The sequence below is a fragment of the Acanthisitta chloris genome, unplaced genomic scaffold (genome assembly GCF_000695815.1).
Source record: "Acanthisitta chloris isolate BGI_N310 unplaced genomic scaffold, ASM69581v1 scaffold43067, whole genome shotgun sequence".
In the NCBI taxonomy this organism is placed as follows: domain Eukaryota; kingdom Metazoa; phylum Chordata; class Aves; order Passeriformes; family Acanthisittidae; genus Acanthisitta; species Acanthisitta chloris.
The window spans coordinates 3,306-29,894 of record NW_008682843.1 but is presented as its reverse complement, the minus strand read 5'-3'; the positions used below and the strand labels follow the sequence as shown (position 1 = coordinate 29,894).

Here is a 26,589-nt window from a genome sequence, read left to right as displayed (position 1 = left end):
TTTTTTATGTTGTGTAAGAGTGAAAAATTGTATCTTTTTAAGAACAGAACTTCCCTTTGTGATTGAACCAAAATTCCTACAGCAATGTCCTTCATGGATGAGATGTGGAAGTCTTTTGAAAATCTGCTTGGAAGTTAAAATTTTGCTGTATTAACAGTTTTATTTTTGTGGGAATTATTCCTGATCATATAAGCTGTTGGTAAAGTTTTTATTTCAGTCTTTTTAAGGAAAACACAACAGACAAAAGCAATGTTATTGCCAAAGTCAGTAACATTTGGATGTGAGGTTTCCTGTAGAAACTACTGACAGCTAACAGCAGTTACTGAACTTGGTGGCTGATACCTGTGTAAAACTGTTTCCAATTACAAGTTGCTTTGGTAGCATGTAATTGATATGAAGTGCTCTGGAGATTGTATGCTGCTGGGTGGGTCATTCTCCCTTCCTTACGCCCCACTTAAATAATTTGGCCATTTATGAAACAAAACTGGGCAAAAAGCTTTACTGTCTTAGTGTTGTCATTGCAGCAGCTTTCTGTGGGTGGCTGTGGTGCTTCAGGTGCCTGCCACACGAACTTGGCACTTTTCAGGATACTAAGCTGGTTTTAGATCCATGTCTTTTTGTCTGTAAAAAGACACCTAAATATGACCAAAATAAGAGGTTCTGAAATGCTATTGATCCTTTGAAAATTCTGTTGATTTGTTAATGTTTAAGATAGTCTTTAAAGACTATGCATGGTCACTCGTTTATCCCATCTGATCTGCATGTGTGCAGTAACCAGAGAGCTGCAACATCTGTGTGCTATTCTGTGTGTAAGGTGTCCCCAGCTCTAGAGGAGCAAAATGTGAGGAGTTTTTCCTATGACAGCTGTTGCAGATTGGGCTATGGTAGGTCAACAGTGTTAGGAGCTGAGATCTTCATTCTCTTGTGTTATGTGACTGCTCTCAACTCATTCTAATTGGCACCCAGAAGGAATGAAGAAGAAGGCTGTTTTATTCAGTGGAGTAAAGGGGGGAGATATTTAAAGTCTTGGCTACGTTGAAATTGTGACAAGAGCCTGCCAAGGCCAAATACATAGTTGAAAGTGTGGACAGAATACAGAGACTAGTAGTATCTGGAAAAGAAAAAAAAGGGTTTAAAGCCAAAGAGGGGGAGCATAGATCATTACCCACCTGTTTGAAAAAAGTAGATTTACATAGTTTTACCAGCATTGCAGAGGAATTCTCTGGCAGAAATGGGAGTAGATCCAGTTTTCTGTAACATCATTATTTTATCTTTATCCTGAAAGTTGCCTTTGGTTGCTATAGCTGTTTGTACTCAGCAAATGGAAAAAATTAAGCAGGTATCATATAGACAAGTTATCTTTACACTACTATCCAGATTCATGTTCAAGAATCTCCAACCTAAGATTTGTCAATGCAGGAAAATAATCAATGTTTGTGTAAAGTTAAAATCAAACTAAAATCACGATCGTGGTATGTATTTAAATAGCAGGGCTGGAAATACATTTAAAGCTGCAGGGACTACCCCATGTACAACATTTCCAGATTAAGTTCTTGACTCTGCAGTCATAATCCTTAAATATAGCCTTTTCTGTGTAAGTAGCATGATTAAAAGGTCAAGAGGTAGATTTTTTTTTTTTTATTTTACCCTTGGACCTGTATGTTTCATAAGCAACCCTTGATTTTGGAACACCAATGAGTATACTTTAAAAAGTTATGTTTCCGGTGAAATATCTGGGGTTTTATTTATGATCCATTTTAAGGTAGCTCTTAAACTGCCATGGAATGCTGCTGTTCTTATTTTCAGCATGATCAAGGTGGAGATCCCCTTGATAGACTAATTGAAGTTCCTGACTCTTTTTGTGTTCAGATTGTCTGCTATATATATATAGGTTAATGTCCTTATTCCTGGTGTCCACACTCAGACCCCAGACAACTGAAGAATTAGTTATTAAAAAGGTCATGATGATGATGGAAATAATTTTTTTTTAAGGACATAAGTGCCTAGGGAATAAATATGCAGGATGAAGAGTTAGAGCAGGAAGAACAGTGGACAAGGTGAGGATTTGTGGCTGCCCCAACCCTGGCAGTGTGCAAGGCCAGGCTGTATGTAGCCTTGAGCAACCTGATCTAGTGAGGAGGTGTCCCTGCCCAGGGCAGGGGGTTGGGACTAGATGATCTGTAAGGTCCATTCCAACCCCTAAATTCTATGATTCTATGATTTGGGCTCTTGTTGGCTTGTCAGTAGAGGTTAGAATTCTAAGTTGTCTGACAACGCTGGAGAGTAACAGCAAGAAAAGCAGCCAACAGGGAAAAGACTAAACTGATATGGTGAAATGTTTGTAGCTTTCTGGTGTGCTTACACAGCACTGCTGAACAGAAATTCAAGTAGAGAGTTTTTTCACATTAAACTGCTTTTGGTGTTATATATACCCGAGGAAAATGTCAGATCCTCACCCTTGGATTCTACTTAGTTGTTGTTCCTGGAAGTTCTTTGTTTCCTGTCATTTTGTGAAGGAGTTTAGTGCAAGGGAAATGTTAAGGTTTTGAAGGAAGAGAGGAAATAATTGATAAACCACCTGAACCAGAATGTTCAGTACCCTTTGTTTTCAAGTGTGCTTGAAGGATTTCATTTGCACTCAAAAATAATAAGTTGCCTTTTAAATGCAGTTGTATCTGTGTAAGAAGTGTCTGTTGTTATCTCTTTAAAGGCTTGACATTTCTTTAAAATAGTTGCAAAACATGACATGTTAACATGTCACCAAGTCTCTTGAGTTTGGGGATTTGTGCACAAGATTTACAGCTGTTGAGTGAAGATGCTTTTTTCTTTTTTTGCTTCCTTTGGGATTCTGATGCTCTCAGCTAATCTCAGTGTCACATCACCAGCTGCATGGTATTGTAGACTGCTTTTGAGTTCTTTTTCTTTTTCTAAAGGTTCTAAATCTATGCAAGATGGCTGGGGAGAGAGTGATGGGCCAGTGACAGGAACACGTCATTCCAGCTGGGAAGAGGAGGAGGAGGGAGGAGTCTGGAACACAGCAGGCTCTCAGGGAAGCAGTTCCTCCCACAACTCAACAAGCTGGGGGCAAGGAGGAAAGAAAACACAAATGAAGGTAAAATGCTTGAATGATTCATAACTACTGCTGTCTGAAAACAGTATGACTGATATGTTGGAGCATTGTAATAGTTCTCTTTTAGAAAAGGTCTTGCAGAGTTAGAGAAAGCTGCCTGCTACAGCAGTGTAAAAAATGTGAGGCTTCTGTGTTTGCTTTAGTGTACTACACCTATTGTGACTAATACATCTGCCAGTAGGTGTCAAATTCCTTTGGTACATAAGCTGCAGAGCCGTTACTAAATGAAAATAAGTATCCCAAGGCTATTTCTCTTCTGTTTCTGACACATCTCTCTGTATTAGGTTGCTGCTGTTGTTCTTGCATAGCCTGCTAAAGTTTGGATTCCACACTCCCATTGGCACATGCTCTTCTTATTTCTACTTACTGTTGGATTTATGTCTGATTTGTGTTTGTTGTTGTTGACATTTAGCCTCAAACAGGAGCAGGAGCTTGGCTATAGTCCCAAGTAAACTTCTTTCGAAGGTTTGTTTGCATTCTAGGTCTCTAATACAGTAGCACTTGTTACTGTATTAATATTAGAAGGACTATGCTGTTGTCTGCTTCTCATCAGAGAGGTTGGACAGGCTCAAAAGGAAAGGGCAGAGCAGGTCCCTAGGGTGTGGAAATACTTGCTGTGACATGGTAGGGAGTTTTGCCATTCCTGTGTTGCAGAAATTCTTCTCATGAACTTCTTCTCTCACTTAGAGCTTTATTTATTTAACCACCAAAGCAGCTGTCCAAAAAGAATTAAAATTCTTCGCTGTAGAACTGTTAGTTTTGGTTTTGTTCATCTGTAAATTGCACTAAGGCCAAATAGAGACCCTGGTCAGCACAGTGCCCATGCAAGACAAAACATACTAAAGGGAAAAAAGCCAAGGAATGAATCTACCTCTCTATGCAATGGATTAAAGAATGTATTAAACTGTAACAGAGGAAAAAATAACATTCACAAAGCTTTCAGATGCAGAGTGAAACTGAAGGTGTGATCAACATCCTACACAGCAAGTGCTCATCCTGTTCAGTCACCTAACAGTTTGAGAGAGAATATTTGGTAAATGCTTCCAAACATGCAAAAACTTAATGTTGCCGGGAGGTGTATTTCCCTCATACCGGGATTTTCATTTTCCACTCGTGCATCTCAAGGATAAAACAATTAAAGAAATCAACAAGTTTCCTAACAATATTTTTGTGTTTTTTTTTTCTCCTCAGTGCGCATTAAAAGGAGGAAACAGTGATTCCTGGATGAACCCTTTGTCCAAACAGTTTTCAAATATGGGCTTGCTAGTAAGTAAAGTCGTTTAATAGAAAATCCAACTTTGTGAAAACGTAGTGAGCTTTTTATATGGCAAAAGATCAGTGGTTTCACAGTGTGCAACTGCATATTTATCTGCATTTGCTGTATTGGCATGTTGATTGTAATACCTGTAATAGCTGGCTCAGAATGGCTTCTCAGCAAAATCCCAAATCTCCTTTGATTCTTCTGAGGTACTTTATGACAGCTGTTGTTCTGAGATGCAGTTTCCTTGATAGTCATAGGTTTGAGGCTTTTGTTTCGTTTTGTTTTAAATTTATTTGTTTTATTTTCATAGCATGATGTTTAGAGCACTCATTGTAGAGGCCTCAGCTCCTGGCTGTAGTGTCAGACATCTGTGATTAGTCCAGGGTTATTCTGCATCTCAGCCACCTATCAGGGAGGGAGATTTACAGCCCTGTGTCTGTCTTGGCTACTTATATTTGCAGTACTGTGCAGCAGGGTCTTTTGAGAGCAAAAACGGCTCGTTACAAATCCATACTTAAAGATTGATTGGTAGAGTGAATAAATAAACATCACATGGAGAAAAAGAGCTGCAGGGAAGCACTTTCAAAATAGTTACAGATAATTATTTTTTTTTTAAGAACTGTCATGCTAATTGGTAAAATATTTTGCAGAATACTGTGCAAATTGTCATCCTGTGAAGCAGGAATAGGATGTAATGCAGGCTAGCAAAAGATACTAATGCAGAGATTTTGTGAGAAGTCCAGAGCTGCACAAGCTGTCGCTGAGAGGATTAGGATTAGTGTGCGATGTCTTTTGGCTTCCAAGCTCAAATTCAGTTAGCTAGACTGTAGATGCTTCCGAAAGCTATGGGAACACCCTGTCCCAGACTGCCAACTGAAGAATCACTTGGCAGCACATCTCAAGACTCGATGACGTGACAGGTCATGAGGATGAGCTATCATTTTGGCCACTATTTTCAGCGTTTTGTCGCTCAACCACTGGAACATGAAAGCAGAGGTTCATTTCACAGTGCAGCTGTCTGTCCATCTTTCTCTGTCGCGTGCGTTCATGTGTCTGGTTTCACATGGGTAAACTTGCCACACACAGCCTTACTGGCTTGAGGCAGGGTGTGTCCAGGGTGATATGAGGAGTCCTTGTGTTCCCTTTTAGCTTAAAGTATAACTTCTGTTGGCACAAACGTGTCCTTCCTGCATTCCACCGTTCTGAAATATTGCTCAGCATTTCGTAAAAGTTGGGACTGAATTGTTCATTGTTTTGGGTTTTTTTTCTCCCCAGAGTCAAACTGATGACATTCCAGGCAGTAAGATGGACTTGTCTGTAGGTGAGTATATTTTAATATCAATGCATTTGAAATATGAGATGACTTAAGTATTTTTATGTGGATGACATGCTGTACTCTGGAAAGGTTGGTTCCTTACTTTTAGCACTCCTTATAATAGAAGGATAGAGTTAAAGCATCCTCCGTCTCATCTGTAGGCTCTGAATAGTTAAACAGCTGATTCTGGTGCGCAAGACTGGGACGTGCACCTGTACAGAATAGAGCTATAACTTGTGGCAGAGACATCTTTTAAGGGTGTTTTGTTCTTTGTAGTTTGTATTCATTGCTGCTGGTTCAAGAAAGTGGAGATGCTTTTTCATTTGGTGGAAGAGAACTGTTTTAGCTCTTGGTAGTAGGACATCTCATTTACCACAGCTTTCTGGAGGTGATGTGAGGAAAAAGAATACCTTCTACCATTGATTTCTTCAGTTGCTTGCCTCAGGCTATTACAAATTACTGCTCAGCAGGACTAGGCTTTTTGCTCTTGATAGCCTCACCACAAATACTACACAGTTTAAGCAGAATGGGCTGTGTGGGAAACACTATCCTAAATGAGGGTTGGAGTTCATCACTTGAATCAATCCCATTCAGTCATGTTTAAATTTGTCATTACTTTCTTTGGGAAACTAAGTAGTGAACTCTCAGAAAATTTTTTACAGTCTTGAAATCAGGTTTAGTTTTGCATTCTCTTCTCCTCTGAGTGTCTTGAGTATTGACTCTCATGGTTTTGCAATAGAAGTACTCAGGGTTTCTGAAATCTGCCATTTCAGGTGGTTTCTCTACAATATGCCAAACATATATGTATATATACAAAGGCATGATCCAAATCTGCTGTTCTGATTATTTATTTTATTTGCTGTCAAGTCTTTGAAGCTTCATAAGGCTAAAAACCGGTACAGAAGCATCTTTGATACTTAAACATAGGAAGAGGATTTCAGTCCTGTTCTAGGTCCTACTTCAGTTTTTGATTGTTCAGATTCTACAGAAGCAGGCTGATCACCTCATCTCCTTGGCTACAAGGATCTTCTAGTCCACTCAGAGTACATTGCCACTGTACAAGCCCAACCATGAGTTTGGAGAGAGGTGTTTGTCCTCTTTCTGTAATTGTCAGGGATGTCACAGAGGTCTCAGATCCCTCCCAGTTACTATGTCTAAAAACAGAGGTCTGCAATTCTGACTCCAGAGGGTGCTATGTGAAAGCAGTACTAAGCAGTATTCTCAGCTCTCACCTAGAACAGTGAAATGGCCTATGTAAATGAGTTATGCCCTGTGGACTCCAGAGAAGTTTTGGTGTAGTGGTTCTGTGTCTGGAAGCAGTCCCTGTATTAGTGTGAGTCAAGTTTGTTGTGAAGGTATGTACACTGTTGATTCTGAATCTCATAATTAGCACTGAGACTCATGGTATGGCTGGTACACAGTAGCTACTTTATCTGTTTTATGTTTAAAACATTCTGGTACTATGCTGCTTATTTCCAGCTACTTCTGCATAGTAGCCAAAGTTTCCTCCTCAGCTGGGACATGAATGCAGTCAGACAGACAGTGCTGCTGAAAGGGCAGAAAGGACTTGATAAGAAGGGGAGGACTGGATGGAAGGAATGGCTGACTTGGAATAAATTCTTGTTCTGCTGGTGTGGTTCCAAATTTCCTGTGAGAGCCTGTCAGTTGAATCGATCACTGATGATTCTGTGATGTTACCTCTGAAGAAGCTCCTGCAAAAGTAGTTCTGTGTCAGATTGCAGTCTGTAGGATCTCTGGATCAACTAAAATCAGTGTTTTCAAGTCAAGTACACTTAGTTTCAAAATATGTTCTGAAATTGCCTGCTTTAAGGTCTAATAGTGTGGGGTCTGTGATACAAGTAACTTATCAGTCTCCAAATCAAGGATAGACTCTTGTTTACTTCTGAGGCACCATCTGCCAAAGAAGTTACAGTGCTCAGCTCTGTGACTGAGTAAGCATTAAGTAATCTCACTTTCCAGTGTCATGTGCATCCACTGTTTGGTGCTTTGGATTCAGTCTTTGGCAACTTTCCATTTCATTGTCTGATTTTGGGTTTGCATGTAAGCATCAGATAGCGACAGCTGGGAAGGTACATAGTGGTAGGAACTGTTTGTTCAACTCTCAGAAAAATGCCACCTTCAGTTTTATGTTTTTATAGACAGCAAGACAGTTTACTAGTCAGGGTGTTCCTTCTGCCCCAGAAAGTAATCCATTAGGAAGTACTGAAGTACTGCTGTCCTCCAAAGTGCCTTATGTCTTAGTGATGCAATAGTCGTACAACTCAAATCGAATCTGTACTGTAGGAGTTTCTGGTAGCAGTGGATAACTAGATAGCACAAGTTTAAACCCTGCAAATGCAGTGTAAATATTCTTGGTTCGAGGAGTAGTTGTTAGGCACTACAAGAGGCAGTTCTCATGAAGCTGGCAGTTGTGCTGTAATTGCAGTTTCTGTGCACTTTTGATTCTGCCATAACTTCTGAGCCTTCCTAGTATTGTAGCTCAAATCTTTTCAATATTTTGATGTGCAAGAAATCTGCTCTTATGTTGACCCTTTTTGCTGTCAACAGCTTTAGCACATTCTCATCTGCCACTGTTGTTACATCCTGTGTGATGCTGTAGTCAGGATTTTTCTAACCAAAATCTTATTTTATTGGGTATATCCGGTAATACTTGTTGGTACCAAAGGTAGAGTTGTGGTAGTCAAGACTTGTTTGCATCTAATAGCAACTCCAGATTTGGTACTCCAGTGCAATCCAGATAGCTGCAGTGTCTCTCATCTTAAAATACATTGCATTCCTAAAATGTCTATCACACTTAATAGAGGATTAAGTAGTTAATTCTTCCCCAAATTGCTGTCTTCCTCTGAAATAGTTAAGGATCTCAGTAAGGGATATTAAAATGTACATTTATGTAGTACAGTACAGTACAGTTCTGGGGAAGGTAACAGAATTTTTTGATCTCTCCCCTTTGGCCTCATGCAGCCTTTCTAGAATTCAGGCTCTGGTAGTGTCGTGCGTCTCTCAAAGGTCTTCTAGACAGATCAGTTGTCTTCATGGATGTTCAGTTCTCATCTGTATTCAGATGCTGCTGGTAAAGAACAGATCTAAGAATACACAACTCTCTTAGTTCTTTATCTCCAAATTAAGCTTTTGGATCCTTTGGAACTTTCTGCTGTCAAGGGCCTTAAGGCCATCAGAGCTTCTGAGGAGATAGCTGACACTCAGAATACCCTGTGAAAGGAAAGGGTGCATCCTTTGTCTTGATATGTTGCACTTCTAAGTCTAGTGTGCCCAGTAATGGTGGCATCCCTTGATCCTAGGGAGAGCCATTTATTGCAGTTTGTGGTCTGTTTTAAAGGCTAAAAATGTAACTGATCTTCATGAGGCTATTTTGTGACTTCTCTGCTTAGCAGTTTTGCCCTTATTGCTTATGGCAGTTGCTTGTGGAAACATATAAGCTGTTTTGCTCAGCCTGTATCTACCTCTAGACTTTAAAAGTTGGACTGACTTACAAGATAGGCTTGTTCTCAACTGGCCTTTGGTCAACATTACAGCATCAGGTTTTCCTGACACTGTAACTGCCAGCACAATATCTTCCTAGTTTATGGATAAGTGTGCAGAGTTAAATCTGTGCTTGGAGACCACGTATATCAAAGATGACTTTGGCTCTGGTATGCTTGGAGCACCTTGGCTCTGGTCATCACGCATTGTCAGTAAGCAGTTTTTACCACGTTGGTCTTAGTCTCCTTGTTTAAAGAATGTGTTCCTTTTATTGCAGGGTGCTAGAGCAGTACTGGCAATCACAGAAAAGAGATGGATCAGTAACATGCCTGAGGCAGATCTACTGCCTCTTTTCTGTTTCTGTCACATCTCTTTAATGGATATCTTGTTTACTTTGAAAATATGATATGGCTCTTTTTTTTGTTCTGGTTGAAATCTCTCTCAGTCTGTAAGTTCTGAGGCATGAAGTTTGCTGCAGTAAAGCAGCTTGTCAGAACCACTTAGTAGTTTGTTTTTCTTTCCTGTTTGACAAACACCTTTGTTTCTTTTTTTATTGTATTAGTTGCAACCTCTGCAGATCACTGAATGCTTAAATCACCTGTCAAGACTGGGAAATAAATTTGAAATGCCTATTGATAGAATAGCAATTCATGCATCTGTTGTAAATACATTACAGTGCTGTAGCCTGACATAGCATTCAGGTGAAACACCTCAATATCTAAGTGGATGTGCTCACTCACTAGGCTTGGATGATGTAAATTCATGGCAAAGGTATAAAACCAGGATCTTTAAAATGGTTCTGTGGCGAGCAGAAAAACGTTTCAAATGTGATTTTTCTGTTTGGGTTACCCCACTGGGTGTTTGTGTGTTCACCATGTTGACTCTATTGTTGGCACATGTTTTGGGTAACTGCTCAGCAGCAGTTTGTCTCCTATTTCCCAGTGCAGGATCATATTATATAGTTTTGTATGGAATTCAGGGGTTTTCTTCTTTTAAGCTGTGAGCGTGTGTTGGGGGAGATGAACTTAATAGGGGTTTTTTCCCTCACCAGGGAGGAAATGACATCTTCCAAGATCTTGTTTGATTTTGCGTTTTTCACGGTGTTTCTCACAACTGTTAGTAGTGGGAAAAATCTGAGAACTCGTGGAGAGTCTTATTTTATGAAGATGGTCTTATATGAGGACAGACTTTTACCTTTTCTGCGTTTCTGCATGTAGAGATTTTGGGGCTGCATATTTATTCATGCACATCATATATGCTTTCATATTTATTCATGTTCTTGCCTGCTGCAGAGGGTGAAATTCAAACTTGTCAGATTTTAATGGTTGTCTTGTACTACATAAGGTAAAGCTAGTCCTCAGCCACCTGCATTATTTATAGTTTTAGCTGGCAAGTGCAAAAGGCAGACTCCTACAACAGGTTTCAAGGTTGCATTAGAGTTTTCTGTGAATGGGGTAAATCATCTCATAGCAAGGCCTTGCTTGTATCAAAGTTTAAGCAGCTGCCTCAGCACTAAGTGACACGCATATTTGTGCTTGAAGCCTTTAAAGGTGCTATTTAGTGCTCCACGTGTTTTACAAGGCATCATTTAGTAATGTTTGAGGAGTTGATTGGATCATCAGGATAGCTGGAGAGGCAGAAGGGTGTTTCTGTGGCTTAGTCATCTTGTGTTGGCATTGACCCAGTTTCTTTTCAGATCGTGATGCAATTCTGTCTCGCTTTCAGTTTCTTTTCAAGCAACTAACGGACAGGGCTTCCTGTCTAGAATTAAAGCGCATGAGCCCTTTGGTGTAGTGCATTGCTGGCATTGTGTGTGGTGGTTTGACAGCATTGAGCTCTGTGTGGCTTTTTTGTGTGTCTGCTTTTGCAAAGCCAGTTCTAGCTTTTCAGGATATGTTAGAAAGGGATCATAGACTCATGAGCTCATCCTGGTCAGTATGACTCCAGCTACAAGCCAAGAAATGGGGCTTGATTTGTCAAATGGTTGGGGTTTTTTTCATAAAATGATGTTGAAGGAGTCTGAGAGGATGGAGCTGGATCAACTTTGAAAGCTGTGCCAGCAAGAAAAGCCCATGTAATTAGTGGTCAGTTTCATAAATTCTTGGAAACAACATAGCTATGAATATTAATAGATTGTGATTGGAGATTATGAAGAGATGTTGGATTTGAGAAGCTTTTTCAAGGAACAGTGTTTTGAAGGTATTGGAGTGCCTGCTTTGTTTAAGACTAAGTGTTTCATCAGTGCTAGGGTAGGATATCTATCACCACTTTCCTTTGGAAAAGTCATAGATTTTCTTGTTAATTGTGGTGACATGTTTTTTAAACTGTTCTTGGAAAGACCATCTGTGCTACTAGCTAAACAGTGTTCTTTAAAACTCAGAATACCAGTAAAGCTTATTTCTATTATGTCCATATTTTAAAATGAAAATGTTTTCCATCTACTCCAACATAACAATATGCATCTGATACCTTACAGGTGCCACATACGACCAAAAAAAATTTGTTCCTTGGCAGCAGTTCAGTGTGTAAGGTAGAAAACTTCTTCAGTCAGCTCTTGGCTGATGATAAGCATATAGAGAAAGCTGATGTCTTGTTCACTGTGGATGTTGCGGTTTGATCATCTGTTACTGACATCTCTTCCTCAGCCTCCACCAGATTACTCACTAAACAATGACAGGAGACTTAGGGGGTGTTTGAAAAGTGTCTCTGTTACTGGTCAGGTTATCATTGTGTACAGGCTGAGGGAGGCTGGTTGCCTGTCTGGAAGTAACAATATACCAGTTGATCTCTTGTGTTCAAGAGTTAAGTTCACGTGATGGTAGGAGAGTTGTGATCAAATTATGTGCTTGTGATCAAATTTCTCAAATAATCTCAAAAGGATTTCTCAATGCCAAACCCAGTAAAGGCTAAGTAGAGTATATGAACTTAAATAGTGGTATCTTTCCTAGATACTGAATACCAATAACAATGCAAGTTTTGGAAGATACTGAGAATTACGTATAAATTAATGTCATTCATTGACCTAGGCTGCTGTAGAAATGTATATGTTTATATCTGTGCATAAACTGTGAGAAATAGTTCACATTAAACTCTAAACTGCTTGTTCAGTCTTAAAAATGAAGCTTCCTGCATTAATTTTTCAACACTTAATAGCAACTGTAGCTATGCTAAATTGTAAGTCAGATCTAATTTATTTATACCTTGATCTTAAAGATGTTTTCTTATCTTTGAACCTGCTGTCATGAAACATGGTCGAGTGATTATTGGCACTAATTTCCTCTTTTCTTTACAGGTGGTCTCCCAGATAAGAAGTTTGAGGTAGACAAACGAGCCATGAATCTCGGGGACTTTAATGACATGATGAGAAAGGATCGATCTGGGTTCCGTCCACCTAATTCCAAAGACATGGGAACCACAGATAGTGGGCCTTATTTTGAGAAGGTGAGAGAAATATCTTCAGATAAATTAATATCAGCCTCTGTGTTCAAAGTGCCAGTTTTTACCCTACCTCTCTGGAAGTGTTAAAAATTCAATAACCTTGAATGAGCTCAGTAATGAAAGCTGTGGGGGAGTTATATTTGTAGAATGAGTGTGTGTATAAAACAGGTGTCAGGTGTGCATAGACAAACTTTTTATTCTAGAACAGACTGCTGTTGATGTGAACAAAAAGAAACTCCATTTTTTTCTTGGAAGAGTAAACTCCTGGTAGCAAAGAAATTCATTATAGGTTTCATCATGATGATTCTTTTGTCTACTGACTACAGTCATCTACTGTTAAAAAAACATGGTTTAGATTGAAGTAAATATAAGTAATCACAGTCTTCCAAATTTTTTTCTGCTTTCATGTCTGGCATATATTGGAATCACCCTTTCTAAATCCCATGCCCCCTTATGCTGTATGTCCGTGTACTGTAAGCTTCTGTATGACATCTGTTTCTCTGTGTCATCTGTTGTATGTTACAGCAGTGTTCCTTTCATATTCTTTCCTATTTTTTAAACAGAAGCTTTCACTGTTACTATCATCAAATACTAATTGCTTCACACGAATTGGAGTGTCCCATAGATTCTAAATGCGTTAGGGTTGGTTTTTTAACTGCAGTTTATCACATGTGCAGTGAACGAACAATTTGGTGTAAAAATTCTGAAGGCGTGTTAGCTGTATAGGAATTTTTTAACTCCTCCATTTTGGTGTACCAAGCCAAAAAGCAGTTTTGTCCACTCCCTCTAGTGGCCTCATTAATAAATGCCACGAGCAGAGCTAATGCGTTTCCTAACAAATCATGTTGGTAGTTGTGCTGACAGTAGGAGTTCATTCAAGATTCGTGTGTTTTTGTAGTGGTAATAGCCACTATCAGAAACAAACTTCTTGAGAGTTCAAAGTGTATTTTTAAAAAGAAACCTTCAGGGATTTATTGATTATCTCCTTGGACCAAAATCTTAAATGTCAGGCGATCATTTGAGTCACAAGTTTTGTCCTTGTAACTGCTATTACAAATTAACTTTGCTTCTTCCTAGTCACTCACCGTCCCTCTTTCTCTCCTCTTGCATTCTGTTGCTTCACTAACCAACTCCTGCTGTTGGCTAACTGCTGCTTCAGCTGACTTTGCCTTTCTCCAATCAAGATGGGTGCCTTGGGGATGAGGCTCCCTGCTCTCCCTTCTCCCCTTCTCCCAGCTACAAGCTGTCTCCCTCTGGTTCCACACTATCCAACGTCGGCCTTGGGGCAATCGGCTCAGGGCTCAGTCCCCAAAACTTCGCTGCTAGACAAGTAAGCAGGCCACCTTATAAGATACATTGTTATAAGGCTGCAACCTGGGCTTAATCCTGGTTAGTTGGTTGCTTGCATTTGTTTTTCTTCTAAATAAATTAATATTGTTAAGGGAAGTTTTCAGCTATATCAGGCCATTGAGTGTCAGTCCACATTGGTGCCTATCATCAAAATGTATTCTGCCTGGTTCTGTTGGCCTCTTCCTGAATCACAGTGCAACAGCAGGTAGATGAGCTTTTCAGAAGTCATGAAGTCAGTGGCATCCTTGATGTTTTAATCACTGGTATAAAACCCAGTTATAGGCTGTTGATTTGCCCCATCACCCCCTAACACTGAATTTTTCCACACCTCACTCGATGACCTTGTATGTAGAAATGTGCCTGTAAAAAATTGCAGGGATTTAACATTGGGCCTGTTCCCTTCTCCTTTCCCCACAGCCAAAAGTAAGGATCGATTGAGTAGCCTTTAAAACCTCTTGAAATAGCATTATTTTTATTCTGTGTATGAGGGAATGGTGGGAAAGGAATGAAGGGTTAACTGCAGTTTGGAAGAAATTCTGGCTATTATGTTTTGCATTGTGCTAGAAGAAAATGTTGCAGGAATACTAGGAGCTGAAAGAATAGAACCTAATTATTGCAACTGGTCTAGCTTTTGTAGTCACATGCCTAACATGATGGTGTTTCTTTGTGTTGTCTTTTCGTTTCTATGTGACACAGTGTTGTGCATCAGATGAAGTCCAAAATTTGCAGGCATGTTCTTGGTCTCAGTGTGCAGAATGCTGCAGAGTTATAGAGAGGGCTGTAAGTGTAGCTGCAGCTTCAGGGCCTCTCAAAAATTTTAATGTGTGGTTGACCCCAGCCAGTTCTTTCCAGAATAAAAACTCTTGTCTCTTAGGTTTGTTTTTTTTGTTTATCCTCCTGTGTGCTTAGTATGACGTCTTGAGTTGCTTCTGAAGGAGAAGATACATTAGGTGGAGGATAGTGCAGGTGAATGAGGCAATCTGTAGTGCTGCCAGTACAGGAGCAGGATGAGAGACTTCTGTTTGAGCAAAAGGATAGCAGAGGATGCACAGTGTTATGGTAGGAGGAAGGCAGAATTTACAAAATCCTGGTATGTAAAGGAAGAAAAGGCTTTGGTGAAGGCCTGCATAATGTCAGTTTGGAAGAACGCTGAATTTATGCTGGGTACAGCAGTGCTGGCATGGAGAGGGAGAACAGAGAATGATGGCTGAGGGATGGAAAATATACTCTCTAGAATCCCAGGGATCTGAGGAGATCACAGGTGTCCTGATACACAGCAGAAGGTGGGAGGTTCTGAGGGTCTTGAGCCCGAAAGGACAGAATCATGACACTTACAGGTGCTTTGGAGCATGAGCTTCAGCTTTTCAGAGCAACAGAGTGCAACTGTTAGTGTAGGAGACTGTTCATAACATCTCCTATGGCTTTTTTTGAAAGATGTTACCAAAAAAGTCTGCTCAGAGGCTGAAATTGTGAAACACATCAGGAATTTTCTTTCGTCTTTTTCATGCAGTAAGGTTTACTACAAAAGTTGCTTATAAAACAGTGAATACTTATAATTAAGAAAACCTCAAACAGCAAGCATTCATGTGTTAGAAAATAAATCACAAGAAGGAATAAAAGCATCAGATTCTTTTTTTTCCCCTCACTTGAGAATTTTCTTCCAATTTAGTGGGGGGAAAAAAAGGAAAACATCCCAATGAGAATGCTGAAATTTTCACAGCAGGAAGAAAAATTTTAATACAACTTTAGAATTCGATTTTCAGTTAGTGAAAGGCCTGCAGAGGAAATAGCAGCCTTATGAGTGATATCTCAACAACCCACTCAGAAAAAGTACCTGTGTTCTCTAAAATGGTGGCCCAAAATTCTTGTTGACACAGTCTTGCCATACTTTTAAGCCAATGAAATGGGGTTTTTTGAGTGTGGCATTTGTACTCCAAGTTCCCATTTCCCAACATGTAAAGTGCAAAACATTAAAACATTAGCTTTGTCCTGTGCTTTGAAATAAGCAGATAAACATGACCCTTTAATGCTAGAGGAGAAAAAACCTGCAACTCAAAAATGTAGTGCAGCAGTTTTTTACCCAGGTAGGGTATGACTAATCTAAGGCAAATGTCTCTGTAATTCTAAGGGAACTCTGTTTAAGTCAGTACTTTCCTCGTTGTTATTGCTATGTAGTTACTAGCATAGAAATCCATTATCCTGAAAGATTTTTCTTCTCACTACTGCTTTAATTTTGTAGGGTGGCAATCATGGTTTGTTTGGAAACAGCACAGCACAATCGAGGGGCATGCACACACCAGTGCAGCCACTAAATCCTTCCCCCAATATCCGGGCGCAAGTGCCTCCCCAATTCCTTTCTCCCCAGGTAAGGAATTTATAGCAACTGCTTACTTGTAAAAGTAGAGCTACAGCCTTCAGAGCACACCATTGAGGTTCCTTATACTTCCTATCTTAGGCTTGACTTGATGTTAAGAAATGGAAAAATTAGGTAAGGCAAAAAAACCTAAAATTCGTAGTTGAAAGTACTTAAAACTTAGTGCAGAAGGATTAGCATTCTTTCTTGTTCCAAGGTAGTTGATGGTAAATGCTCGCTACCAGTATTTTTAAACCTGAAAGCAGATTTGGGAGTCCTATGTTTTACATAGGCTTTTGCAAAGTATTTTAAAAAGAACAAAAAACCCAACATGAAAGCTTAAAGTTTTTTTTTTTAAGTGTGACAGGTTGCTTAATTTTTTAAGCAGTCTTGGCCTGTGCTTCCAGCCCCCCAGAGAGAGAGGTTTGATGAAGGGCTACATGTTGCATTTACGGTGCAGAGCTTTATCTCAGGACCTCAGGGTCTCTTAACATACAAATTTACCTTTTGTTTTGGACTTGTTCAACACTTGTTGAGATTCTCTTGACTTCTACTGTGTAAGTCTAAAATAATGCAGGGAGAAATGGGGGGATTCTTCTCCACCTACTCCTGTCTTTTACTATAGCTTATTCAGTGTACAAAGAGATTAACTCTTTCTGTGAGGCACTGTTTCTTTGCTCCAGTGACTGCCTGAATGCCTTCCTTTTCCCTTGTCAAGCAGTACGTTTTTAATGTGACAATGCAGTACTGTGATTACTGGTTAGCTGCACATGTATACCAGTGTTTTAATTTACTGCAGTCTCTAGCACCTGACTGGTTGGGGGAGGAACCTTTGTGTGTGTGTCTGCATCTGCACATGTAATACTGTATATTGTCAATCAAGTGAGGTATTCACTCTGCTCAAGTCATAGACTGTGCATGTTTGAACGTAATGTGTTAATAAATCTGTAACGTCTTTCCCAGAGCGCCATTTAAGATTGGTGTCATACCTGTTCCTTTATAGAAATGCTTCATCATCTTTTCTCATAGCAGTGCATTTCTTCAGGATGTGTAACTGGTTTCCATGCAGGTTTCGGCCTCCATGCTCAAACAGTTTCCCAACAGTGGCTTGAATCCTGGTCTTTTCAATATGGGCCCCCAGCTTTCTCCACAACAGATTGCCATGCTGAGCCAGCTTCCACAGATTCCCCAGTTTCAATTAGTAAGTAGCACATCATCTTGTGAGAGAAGACTGTTTGCAAATTGTCTGCTGAAAGAGTTTTCTTTTTGTGTTTGCCCCAGTGCTGTTCTGTTCTACCGATGTGTTCCTTATGTACAAGTATTCCCCGTTTGCTGTCCAGGATAACGAAGCCCTGCTAGAGGGCAGCAGATGAACCTAACAGGCCCATGTGGTTATTGTGGATGTTGCAGTGGATTAGTAACGAATCTCAGCACTGGTTTTGCACAGAAAGCAGCTGTTTGTTGATTTTTAATGAAGTTTTCTTCAGACCTGTAGTCATAGTGATGATAATAAAGCAGGTCCTAGTACTACTGTTGCATGATGTTGAATTAGAAACAAGCAAAGGATATAATACTCTAATGCATTCACTGTCATTTTGTTCGAGTGAGTGTAATGAGAAACAGTTTACCTAAGTTTTGAGCAAAGCATTTGCTAGTGACTAGCTCCTGGCAATTATATTCCGCTTGATGACCTCTGTATTTTCACTCTTCCTATTCCCACTTATCTTGTAGGCGTGTCAGCTCCTCCTTCAGCAGCAGCAGCAGCAACAGCAGCAGCTGTTACAGAGCCAGAGAAAGTTATCTCAAGCTGTGAGACAACAGCAGGAGCAACAGGTGTGACACTGTTTTTGTCAGTCATACGAAGTATAAAGTGTGCTGGGAAAATGCAGTCTCAGTAAAGATGGTGCTGGCTTTAGTAATGTCATCTGCTCTCTTCATATTGCACTTTGCAGAGAGCAAGGTCTTTTGGATCTCTTCTATGTTGCTGTTTATTCATGTTTGCTGGAATTCTGTGTTACAGTATAGCATATATGAACCCTTTTGTTTGCAGATTGCTCGTATGGTGAGTGCCCTCCAGCAGCAGCAGCAGAGGCAGCCTGGCATGAAGCATTCACCATCCCACCCTGTTGGGCCTAAGCCACATTTAGACAGCATGGTACCCAATCCTTTGAATGTGGGTCTCTCAGATTTGCAGACCAAAGGGCAAATACCTGGATACGGTTCAGGTAAGTGCTGTGTGGAAGGAGATTGGGTGCCTTGCCTGTAGTTATCCTCTTAATATGGTAATTGTGTAAGTCGGTTATGCCTTGGTCCAGAAATGAGTCGTTTATGCAGAAGCATTAGAGAGAAAGTTATGACAAAGTGTCCACTTTGAAAAATAATGCTATTTCATTCATTATACAGTAAGACAACAAGCCTAAGGTGAAAGCGTATCTCGGCATACTGACCTAACTTATTTGCCCCTTGAACATACCCTTTGATACTGTTGGAGTTTTTTACCTTTCTTATGATGACAATGGCTCCTTGTTTGAAAATATTTAAAATCAGAATAGCAAATGACAGTGGAGTTTTGTTTGTTTGTTTACAGGCTTTGGCTCAAGAGGCATGGATTATGGCATGGTGGCTGGAACAGAATCCCGCTTTAAACAGTGGACTATGATGGAAGGGCTGCCCTCTGTGGCTTCACAAGATGCCAATATGCACAAAAATGGTGAGAAGGGGACTGGCTGTTTGGGAGTGGCATGGTAGTATCATCTTTCCAGAGGTGAAATAGCTCAGATGAAACTATGTCTTGCCTCACCAATATGCATCTTAAATACTTCTTGTTTTAGTATACCATGCTCCTAAGGATCCCAGCCTTTCCTGAGAGTAAATAGATGTGTTTAATGCTTCAGGTGCAATAGTGCCCCCTGGAAAGGCTCGCGGAGGATCGCCCTACAACCAGTTCGACATAATCCAGGGCGACCCGCTCGGCGGCCACACAGGCCCTGCTGGTGATAGTTGGTTACCTGCCAAATCTCCACCAACGAACAAGATCGGAAGTAAATCCAGCAACGCCAGCTGGCCTCCAGGTATTACCCACGGGCAGGGGCTGTGTCCTGGCTTTAGAGCAGGTGTGCTGGGACCTTTCCTCGTCATACTTGCTTTAATAACCGTTGCAAAGAACACACTTGCTCTGCTTGGCCTATCTTTGTTTTTAAATTTCGCCCACATTAAGTTGGGACATACATGTTGATGTTCCAGTAAAAACTTGCTGGGCTAAATATGAACTAACTACTGAGTGGCCTGAATAGTGTTTGGTTTCTGTTAGGTGAACTCCTGTCTTCTGTAGTCTGGTGACTGTACACGTACAGAAATTTTCACGAGAACACGTGTTCATGGAATACACAAGATGATCTCCCTCCTCTTGTGCTGAGCCCTTGTTTGTGTTGTAGGCTGACGTGGGATGTAAAAATTCTGATTGATAGCATGAAATCAGAAAGCAACAATGTGAAAGTGAGAGATTTTGTGATGGTGTGAACAGGATTTTCTTGAACTTCTCTGTTTTATGTAGCATGAACTTTTCTTCTGGCAACTTTACAAATAGGATCCATTGCAGACCATCAGGTCTCTCCTGCCAAAGCACTGGTGCAGCGTGTGTAGGATGTGTGTGCCACACTGTTGTGGCTCACCTTTGCTCATGTTGCGTAAAGGGTCGAAGAGTGTTGCAGTGCTTCAGTAATGCTCAGCAGTCCTGTGGTTTGGGTAGTAGTTTCTTGCTTTTTGGATGATAGGCAGTGGCATATTTTTAAATTTTTCTAGTTTCACTGTCAATTTTGTTTCTGCTAGAAAACTCATGTACCTAGGAAAAATAAAGCATGTTTATTTGAATAGGCAGGTAATTTTCTGTATAAAACATTCACTAAACACAGAGTGGTGTCCTTGAGTTTGCACAGATTAATCAGCAGTGCTGTTCAGCAAATAGTGGATGCTGTGATTTTTCTCTGACTGCAAACCTGCTGCTGTGTATCCCCTCAAGCACAAAAAAGTCTGGGTACATCTCTTGGGTTAAACCAGTAGCACAGACCTTGCATTAGAAAGCCTAGGAATCTGTGACAGATAAAACTGCAGGAAACCTAGAAAAGGTAGTTACAGTTTTTTATGTGGAGAACCCCTCAGTGTCTAACTCTGACAGGAAAATGTTTCCTGATGAGCTAACAGACTTAAAGAATTAGTTGCCTCAAAAACATCTGCACACCCATAAGTTTCCATACTGCTCACTGCTTTCTGTACTGGTGTATTTGCATTACATGTCTGTCAGCCTGGTTGTTAAGTACTGAACTTCTTGAACTGGAGTTACTGTTCATAATGCCAGAAACTCCTAAAATTTGTTCTTTTACAAGACCTCTCTCATAGGCTCATTGTTGCTGAACTTGTTTCTTTAGTCACCATTCCCCTGTATAATAATGAGAAACAGTACACAGACATGAGCATCATCTCTGCCTTGTTGCCAAGCTTTGGAGCAGCTCCTGGCTTTGTTGAGATTCTTGATACGGGAAAACTGTTACAGAAGTGAGAAGCTGGATAGCTACTCTTTGCCCCTCGTTAATGATACAGAGCTTCCTGAGTGATACCTGCAGTGCCACTGTCAGAAATAAGCAAAGTTTTTGTTGCTGACTGCCTTGCCACTGTGAGAGGATTAGGGAAGTTCACAAATCCTGAACATAAACATTTCCTGAGATCATCAGTACCATTCCTATTTCTTCTGTGAATGACTAGCCTAAGACTGTCGTTGCAAGTGTCATGTAACAGTTCCTGGGTTTTGGCATGTGGCATTTATGTAGTTATTTCTGTATTGCTGTCCCACTCTTAGGAGGTCCATAGACTGCTGGGGCAATTTACTGTTCCATAACCATCAGCCAGTTGAGCTGTCTCATAGTCTGTCTAGCTTATGGCCTTCCTTGACAAGGGAAACTTGGCTGAAATTGTGATCCACCTTACCCACACACACCCTGATGGAGAGCGAAGACCTAAAATGACTTTATGGTCTAGGTCCTTCTTCTCTGCAAGCTTGTAGATGAGGCCCACTGTCAGTTCCTGGCATGGAGATAGAATTTTCCCTCCTAGTGTTGGAAAATAAGTTGTTAACAAGAAGGATTTTACAAGAGCAAACCTCTTGAAATGAGTGCATTTTTCCTTTGAATGAATACAGTGGTCACTCAGCATTCACCCTGACTACACCTCTCACATTTCCCTCCTAAATGCCATCTGCTGCAGAAATTCTGCCGTTCAAGAGAACAGTATTGTTCAGCACAAAGATAAATGAAGTGGTGCCCAATCAAACTGATACCACACTTGGAGGTGAGAGCAAGTTTTGTTGCATTGGTGAGAACTATATGTTTTGGTTATGTCACACAGACTTGCATACCTAGGTAATACTAGACTGTAATTTTCCCATTCAAGATCAGTTCAGTCATATACTCCAGGCAAACTGCCCTGGATGTCATGTCATGATTTTTGTAATAATCTTATGTTTGAAATTTTTGAGAGGACCTTTCAAATATCAGTGAAGAAATGCATTCCACATTTTCTTTACTGTCTAGAAATAAAAAAGCATGTCTGTGGACAGAGTTGGTGAATGTGCATGAGAATGACTATCAGCCCCAAATGATAGTTCTGAAAGTTTTTAGAAGTTGATCAGTATGCTGAAGCTCAAGGAAAACTCTTCTCCAGACCAGGGTTATATTGATGAGTGGATGTATTCATATACAATAATACACCTGGGCCTTGGAGCCTTGTTTGTATATTCATTAACCTTTTGATTAGAGCTTGCTATGCACTTCATTTTCAGTCTCACAAATTTTCAGAAATCTTTACAAATACAAAACTTGCACTTCTTTTTTTTTTTTTTTTTTCCAAAACAAGTTCTGATTTCCAGGTCCTAACCTGTGTTCGTAGGAGTTTTTTTTGTCTCAGAGCAGAGATGATATTTTGACTAAACCCAAGAGCTGCAATGCTTTTTACTTAAGCATAAGGTGGTCCTGTTTGTCAGGGAATTGCAGTATTTTAGCAGTAGCTGAGCAGATTCTTCCCATGATGCAGTGCTGATTGCTCATAGTGTTAGAAGTTGATACCTGGTATTGTAGATTATTTTATTGAGTTACTAAAGATTGGGAGGTTTGACTGATGTTTACAAAATCATGAAGGTAACAAGCAAGTTAAATGCAGCATTGTAATTCTGTGAATCCTGCAGTGCTAGAACCATGGTACTGATGCTGGACTAAAGAGGATATTAATTTTAAATAGGTGAGAGTGGTGAACTTCTGGATTGTGTTGGTTTTAGAGGTTCTTGAGACAGATGGTACTAGCCAGTTGAAAGAGTGGTCGGATGAACTGGTGGAAAAACAGTTTCACAGGCAAGTGCTAGGAGACAGTGAGTGTTTCTGCCATCCTAGATAGGACTGTGGATGCTGGGAGAGCTTGAGGGCAGCAGTATACAGATAGTGGCAGGTTTGTGTTCTGTCCCTAAATGGTACCTCTCCTACCACTGTTGGCAAAATACTGGACTAGATGCTCTGACCCAGTGGAACGTTTCTTAATGTCTTCTCTGAGATTCTTCTGCCAGTGTATTCTCACAGTCTTATACTGCCCCTGCTGTGCCAGTTGTTTGAACCAGTAATAGCATTTTCTTCTGTATTTGTCTGTGAAAATCATAGTCTTGACTATATTACTCCATTACAAAGGTGACTGAAATGAACCCTTCCATGCCAGATTCATCCTACATGGTTTCATTTGAGAGAGCACATCCTGGATCCCAATTTTACTAAAGAATTTTTAATTACACTCAAATATTCAATCATAATTGCTTCGAAACTTTGGGTTGGGAATAAAGGTAGCATTCCAGCTCCTGGACTTGTACCTGCAAGGGAAGAGTCTGCCACCTTGGCAGTCGTCTCACACTTAGCCAAATTGTCACATAGTATATGAAGCTTCTTTACTTGTTTTTGTGTTCGGTAGTTTTACTTTATCATTTGCTTCCAAAATTGACCACAGCGCTTTAATCATTGAAGGAACCAAGTTACTGATCTTTCTTACAGTAACTGGAGTTTTCATATGTTCGTGTTTAATATAATCCATCGTCTTGTCTTAAAATTCTGCCATGCCTGGAGCTGTAGTTGAAACTAAAGCATGATAAGTATATCCCATCTCATTGTGAAGCATGGCAGATGTCAATGAGTATATGCATTGCTTTTACCACAAGGCATCTCACCTTAGCATTACCTCAGTATTGATAGGCAATGCACAAAGTGTGTGTGTACCTACAGTGTGAAGTGTCAGGTGTGTTTGCAAACCCTTAAGGTAGGTAGCCTTTCCTTGTGAAAGGCTTCTGCATGCACACACAGAGTATGTGTGTGGAATCTAATCTTATGTATTTTGTACATGATGTATTAAAACTATTGCAATCCCATCTGAATGTAGTAAAGCAGTAGTAGTTAAAGGGATACCGATGCATTTGCACCAGTATTGTATTCAGACACTAGAGCTAGTGCTGTGGGAGGAAATGTGAAATGGATTATTATTATAACAAATAGTCTTTCTTTTTCCAGAGAAACAGTGTAGAAGACAATTGTTTACCCTCCTAAAATATCTTCAGCAATGACTCATAATATATGACGTTTTCCTGATTGCATCTAATTCCTTTTTTCCTCCTGTCCCAGAGTTCCAACCAGGAGTGCCATGGAAAGGTATACAAAACATTGACCCTGAATCTGACCCGTATGTGACCCCTGGAAGTGTGCTGGGGGGGACAGCCACATCTCCCATTGTAGATACTGACCACCAACTTCTGCGGGACACCACCACAGGTAAAACAGTGAACAACTGGTGCGTGATTATTTAAGTCACTCTGGTACTCGAGATTATTCTGATGTTCTGGTTGTAACAGTGGACCGGCTATTACATTTGACCGAGGAGGAAGGTGTGTGTGCCTTTGCACTATGGCTGTGTATCATGTGAAACCTTCAGCATTGGTACAGTCGTGGCTCTCTTGAGGTGCAGTGGTATTACAGAGACTCTGAAGAAATTGGCCTACTCTGTCTCTCCTTTTGTCTTTGACAGGGTCTAATTCTTCCCTCAACACCTCGCTGCCTTCACCTGGTGCCTGGCCCTACAGTGCCTCTGACAATTCCTTCACCAACGTTCATAGCACTTCAGGTATGGGCAGAGGTGTGGGACAATTTGTGGCCTGCCTTCTTCCTGGTTTAGGAAGAGCTCCCAAATGTTCATGACCAATATTGACATTTTAGGGAGTGTTTTAATTTTTTCTCTTTTATTGCACTTCTATATAAAGTGTCCTTGAAATGTGTTAGAAATACCCACTACTGGTCAATTGCAATAGGGATTTGGTGATGCTTTCTCAAAAAAAAGTGCACTATCAAGATTGTTTACAAGTCAGCTGTCGCACAGCTAAATGGCTTTCTTTGCTGTTGTGTCCACAGTGTGAGATTTGTGATGCATCAGAAAGCTTTGATCTTGTAGGGAGGACATCCTCGCAGAGGTAGCATGAGCTTAGTAGACCAGGAGTGGTAAATACTCATTTCAGGTCCTCGCAGGTTTTTACCTAAAGAAGGTTCAGTTTCATTCGAGGATAGTAGTGCCCAAGCTTGTAGAAATTCTCTGGTTCTCAGATGAAAGGTAGTGCAGACAGAAAAGTTGCTGTTCATCTTAGTAATGATGGAACATACTGCCATCAGCTACATTATCATAAATGATTAGGTGTATTGAATTTTTTTGTCAGCTCATATCAAATAAGCAACAGTTAACTTACATGTAGCCTGGGTTATTTTGGTATGATAAATTAACTGTTGAAAGGTTCTGAGTTTTGTGCTTGTCTCCAATACAAATGTGGTCAGAAGGTTTACTGTGATAGGGCAGTTAAAGGCTAGTTTGATCTCACAAGTTTCTCTAATACATAAAATTTCTTCAATCTTCTAGCAAAATTCAGTGATTACAAATCAACATGGTCCCCAGATCCCATAGGACACAATCCCACTCATCTCTCCAACAAGATGTGGAAAAACCATATTTCCTCAAGGAACACTACAGGGCTGCCTCGCCCACCTCCTGGCCTGACCAACCCCAAACCATCATCTCCATGGAACAGCACAGCACCCAGATCGGTCAGGGGCTGGGGGGCACAGGACTCAAGGCTTGGCTCTGGTGAGAAGAATCAACTGCTAGCACCATTGATCAGACCTGAGGAGTGTACGTTTTACAGCACTAACGGTTTGGAGGAAAGAAAGTTGTGGTTGTATGGTAAAAGGGGGGAAAATGGTTCCTTGTTGAAATGGAAGTTTGGGTTGGTAATTGGAGTGGGTGTGGGGTGGAATCACAGGTCCTGCTGTAGGGGCTGAGTAAAGAGGGCTGCCAGGAGAAAATACCTACTGCATGGGGCCTTTCAAGACTAGATGCCTGCTGTGGGTGGGAAACTCTTCAGAGGTAACTAGTAAAATGAATCTTGATGTGAAACATGAGGAAAGGTGTAGTTATGTTTTCACAACTAAAGGTTAGGCTTTGTGTCTTAGGCTGTGTGTTAACAGGGCTGATAATGCTGAATTTTTCTGAGACTGAAAGGCCTAACTGTAAAGAAAAACGGGATGGGTTTTTCTGTATCAAATCTGTCTTGATTGCTCTGTCTTGTAATTTACAGCATCTACTTGGAGTGATGGTGGCTCAGTTCGTCCTAGCTACTGGCTCGTTCTTCACAATCTCACTCCACAGGTATTTTCTGTTGTTTCTGGGAACTTGTTTGCTTTACCGAGGCTTGGTGAATTTTTCAGTTGTTTCTCTTTGAGTAAAATGACAAAATCAGATTTGTCAGCATATGTAACACGTTTATACTAAACTGAGCTGCGGTCTGATTGTTTTCCTATTGTAATTTCTTCAGCTAACTTTAAAATGTTCAGGTTTTGCTACATGACTGGTAGAACATTTCTTTACTTAAGAGTCACAAGAAGTTATTGGAACAGAAAGATTTTTCTTAGAAGTGAGGGTAAGTTGCGTAGTTACAATGTGGAATGGTTTATAACTGTTAAAGAGACTGTTCTTCGGGATGTTGTCAGTAAGAAAGTTGGTGTAACTGCCAGTTTTCACTTTAGTGTTTCCATAGTGAAACCACAGAGTTTTTCCAGCTCTCCTGCCAAAACAGTCTGGTTAGGTTATTTCTGCAAGTGTTCTCAGAGCTTGCTTCCATTCAAAATGAG

The 26,589-nt window shown here is 40.4% G+C and overlaps 1 protein-coding gene across 3 annotated transcripts in view; it reads left to right on the top strand.

Annotated features, from left to right (window-relative positions):
* The window catches only part of TNRC6B (trinucleotide repeat containing 6B), a 44,884-nt gene that overhangs the window by 14,996 nt on the left and 3,299 nt on the right, over positions 1-26,589 (top strand). Inside the window, exons 6-20 of one of the 3 annotated variants that reach the window (XM_009078658.1) lie at positions 2,934-3,112; positions 4,322-4,396; positions 5,667-5,712; positions 12,500-12,648; positions 13,805-13,975; positions 16,235-16,360; positions 17,418-17,549; positions 18,080-18,181; positions 18,399-18,573; positions 18,936-19,058; positions 19,243-19,419; positions 24,046-24,192; positions 24,446-24,541; positions 25,322-25,546; positions 26,037-26,107. In XM_009078658.1, the coding sequence (XP_009076906.1) occupies positions 2,934-3,112; positions 4,322-4,396; positions 5,667-5,712; positions 12,500-12,648; positions 13,805-13,975; positions 16,235-16,360; positions 17,418-17,549; positions 18,080-18,181; positions 18,399-18,573; positions 18,936-19,058; positions 19,243-19,419; positions 24,046-24,192; positions 24,446-24,541; positions 25,322-25,546; positions 26,037-26,107 (1,994 nt within the window). Of the gene's footprint in view, positions 1-2,933; positions 3,113-4,321; positions 4,397-5,666; positions 5,713-12,499; positions 12,649-13,804; positions 13,976-16,234; positions 16,361-17,417; positions 17,550-18,079; positions 18,182-18,398; positions 18,574-18,935; positions 19,059-19,242; positions 19,420-24,045; positions 24,193-24,445; positions 24,542-25,321; positions 25,643-26,036; positions 26,108-26,589 lie in introns of all 3 variants that reach the window. The other 2 variants (XM_009078657.1, XM_009078659.1) reach the window with 2 other exon arrangements.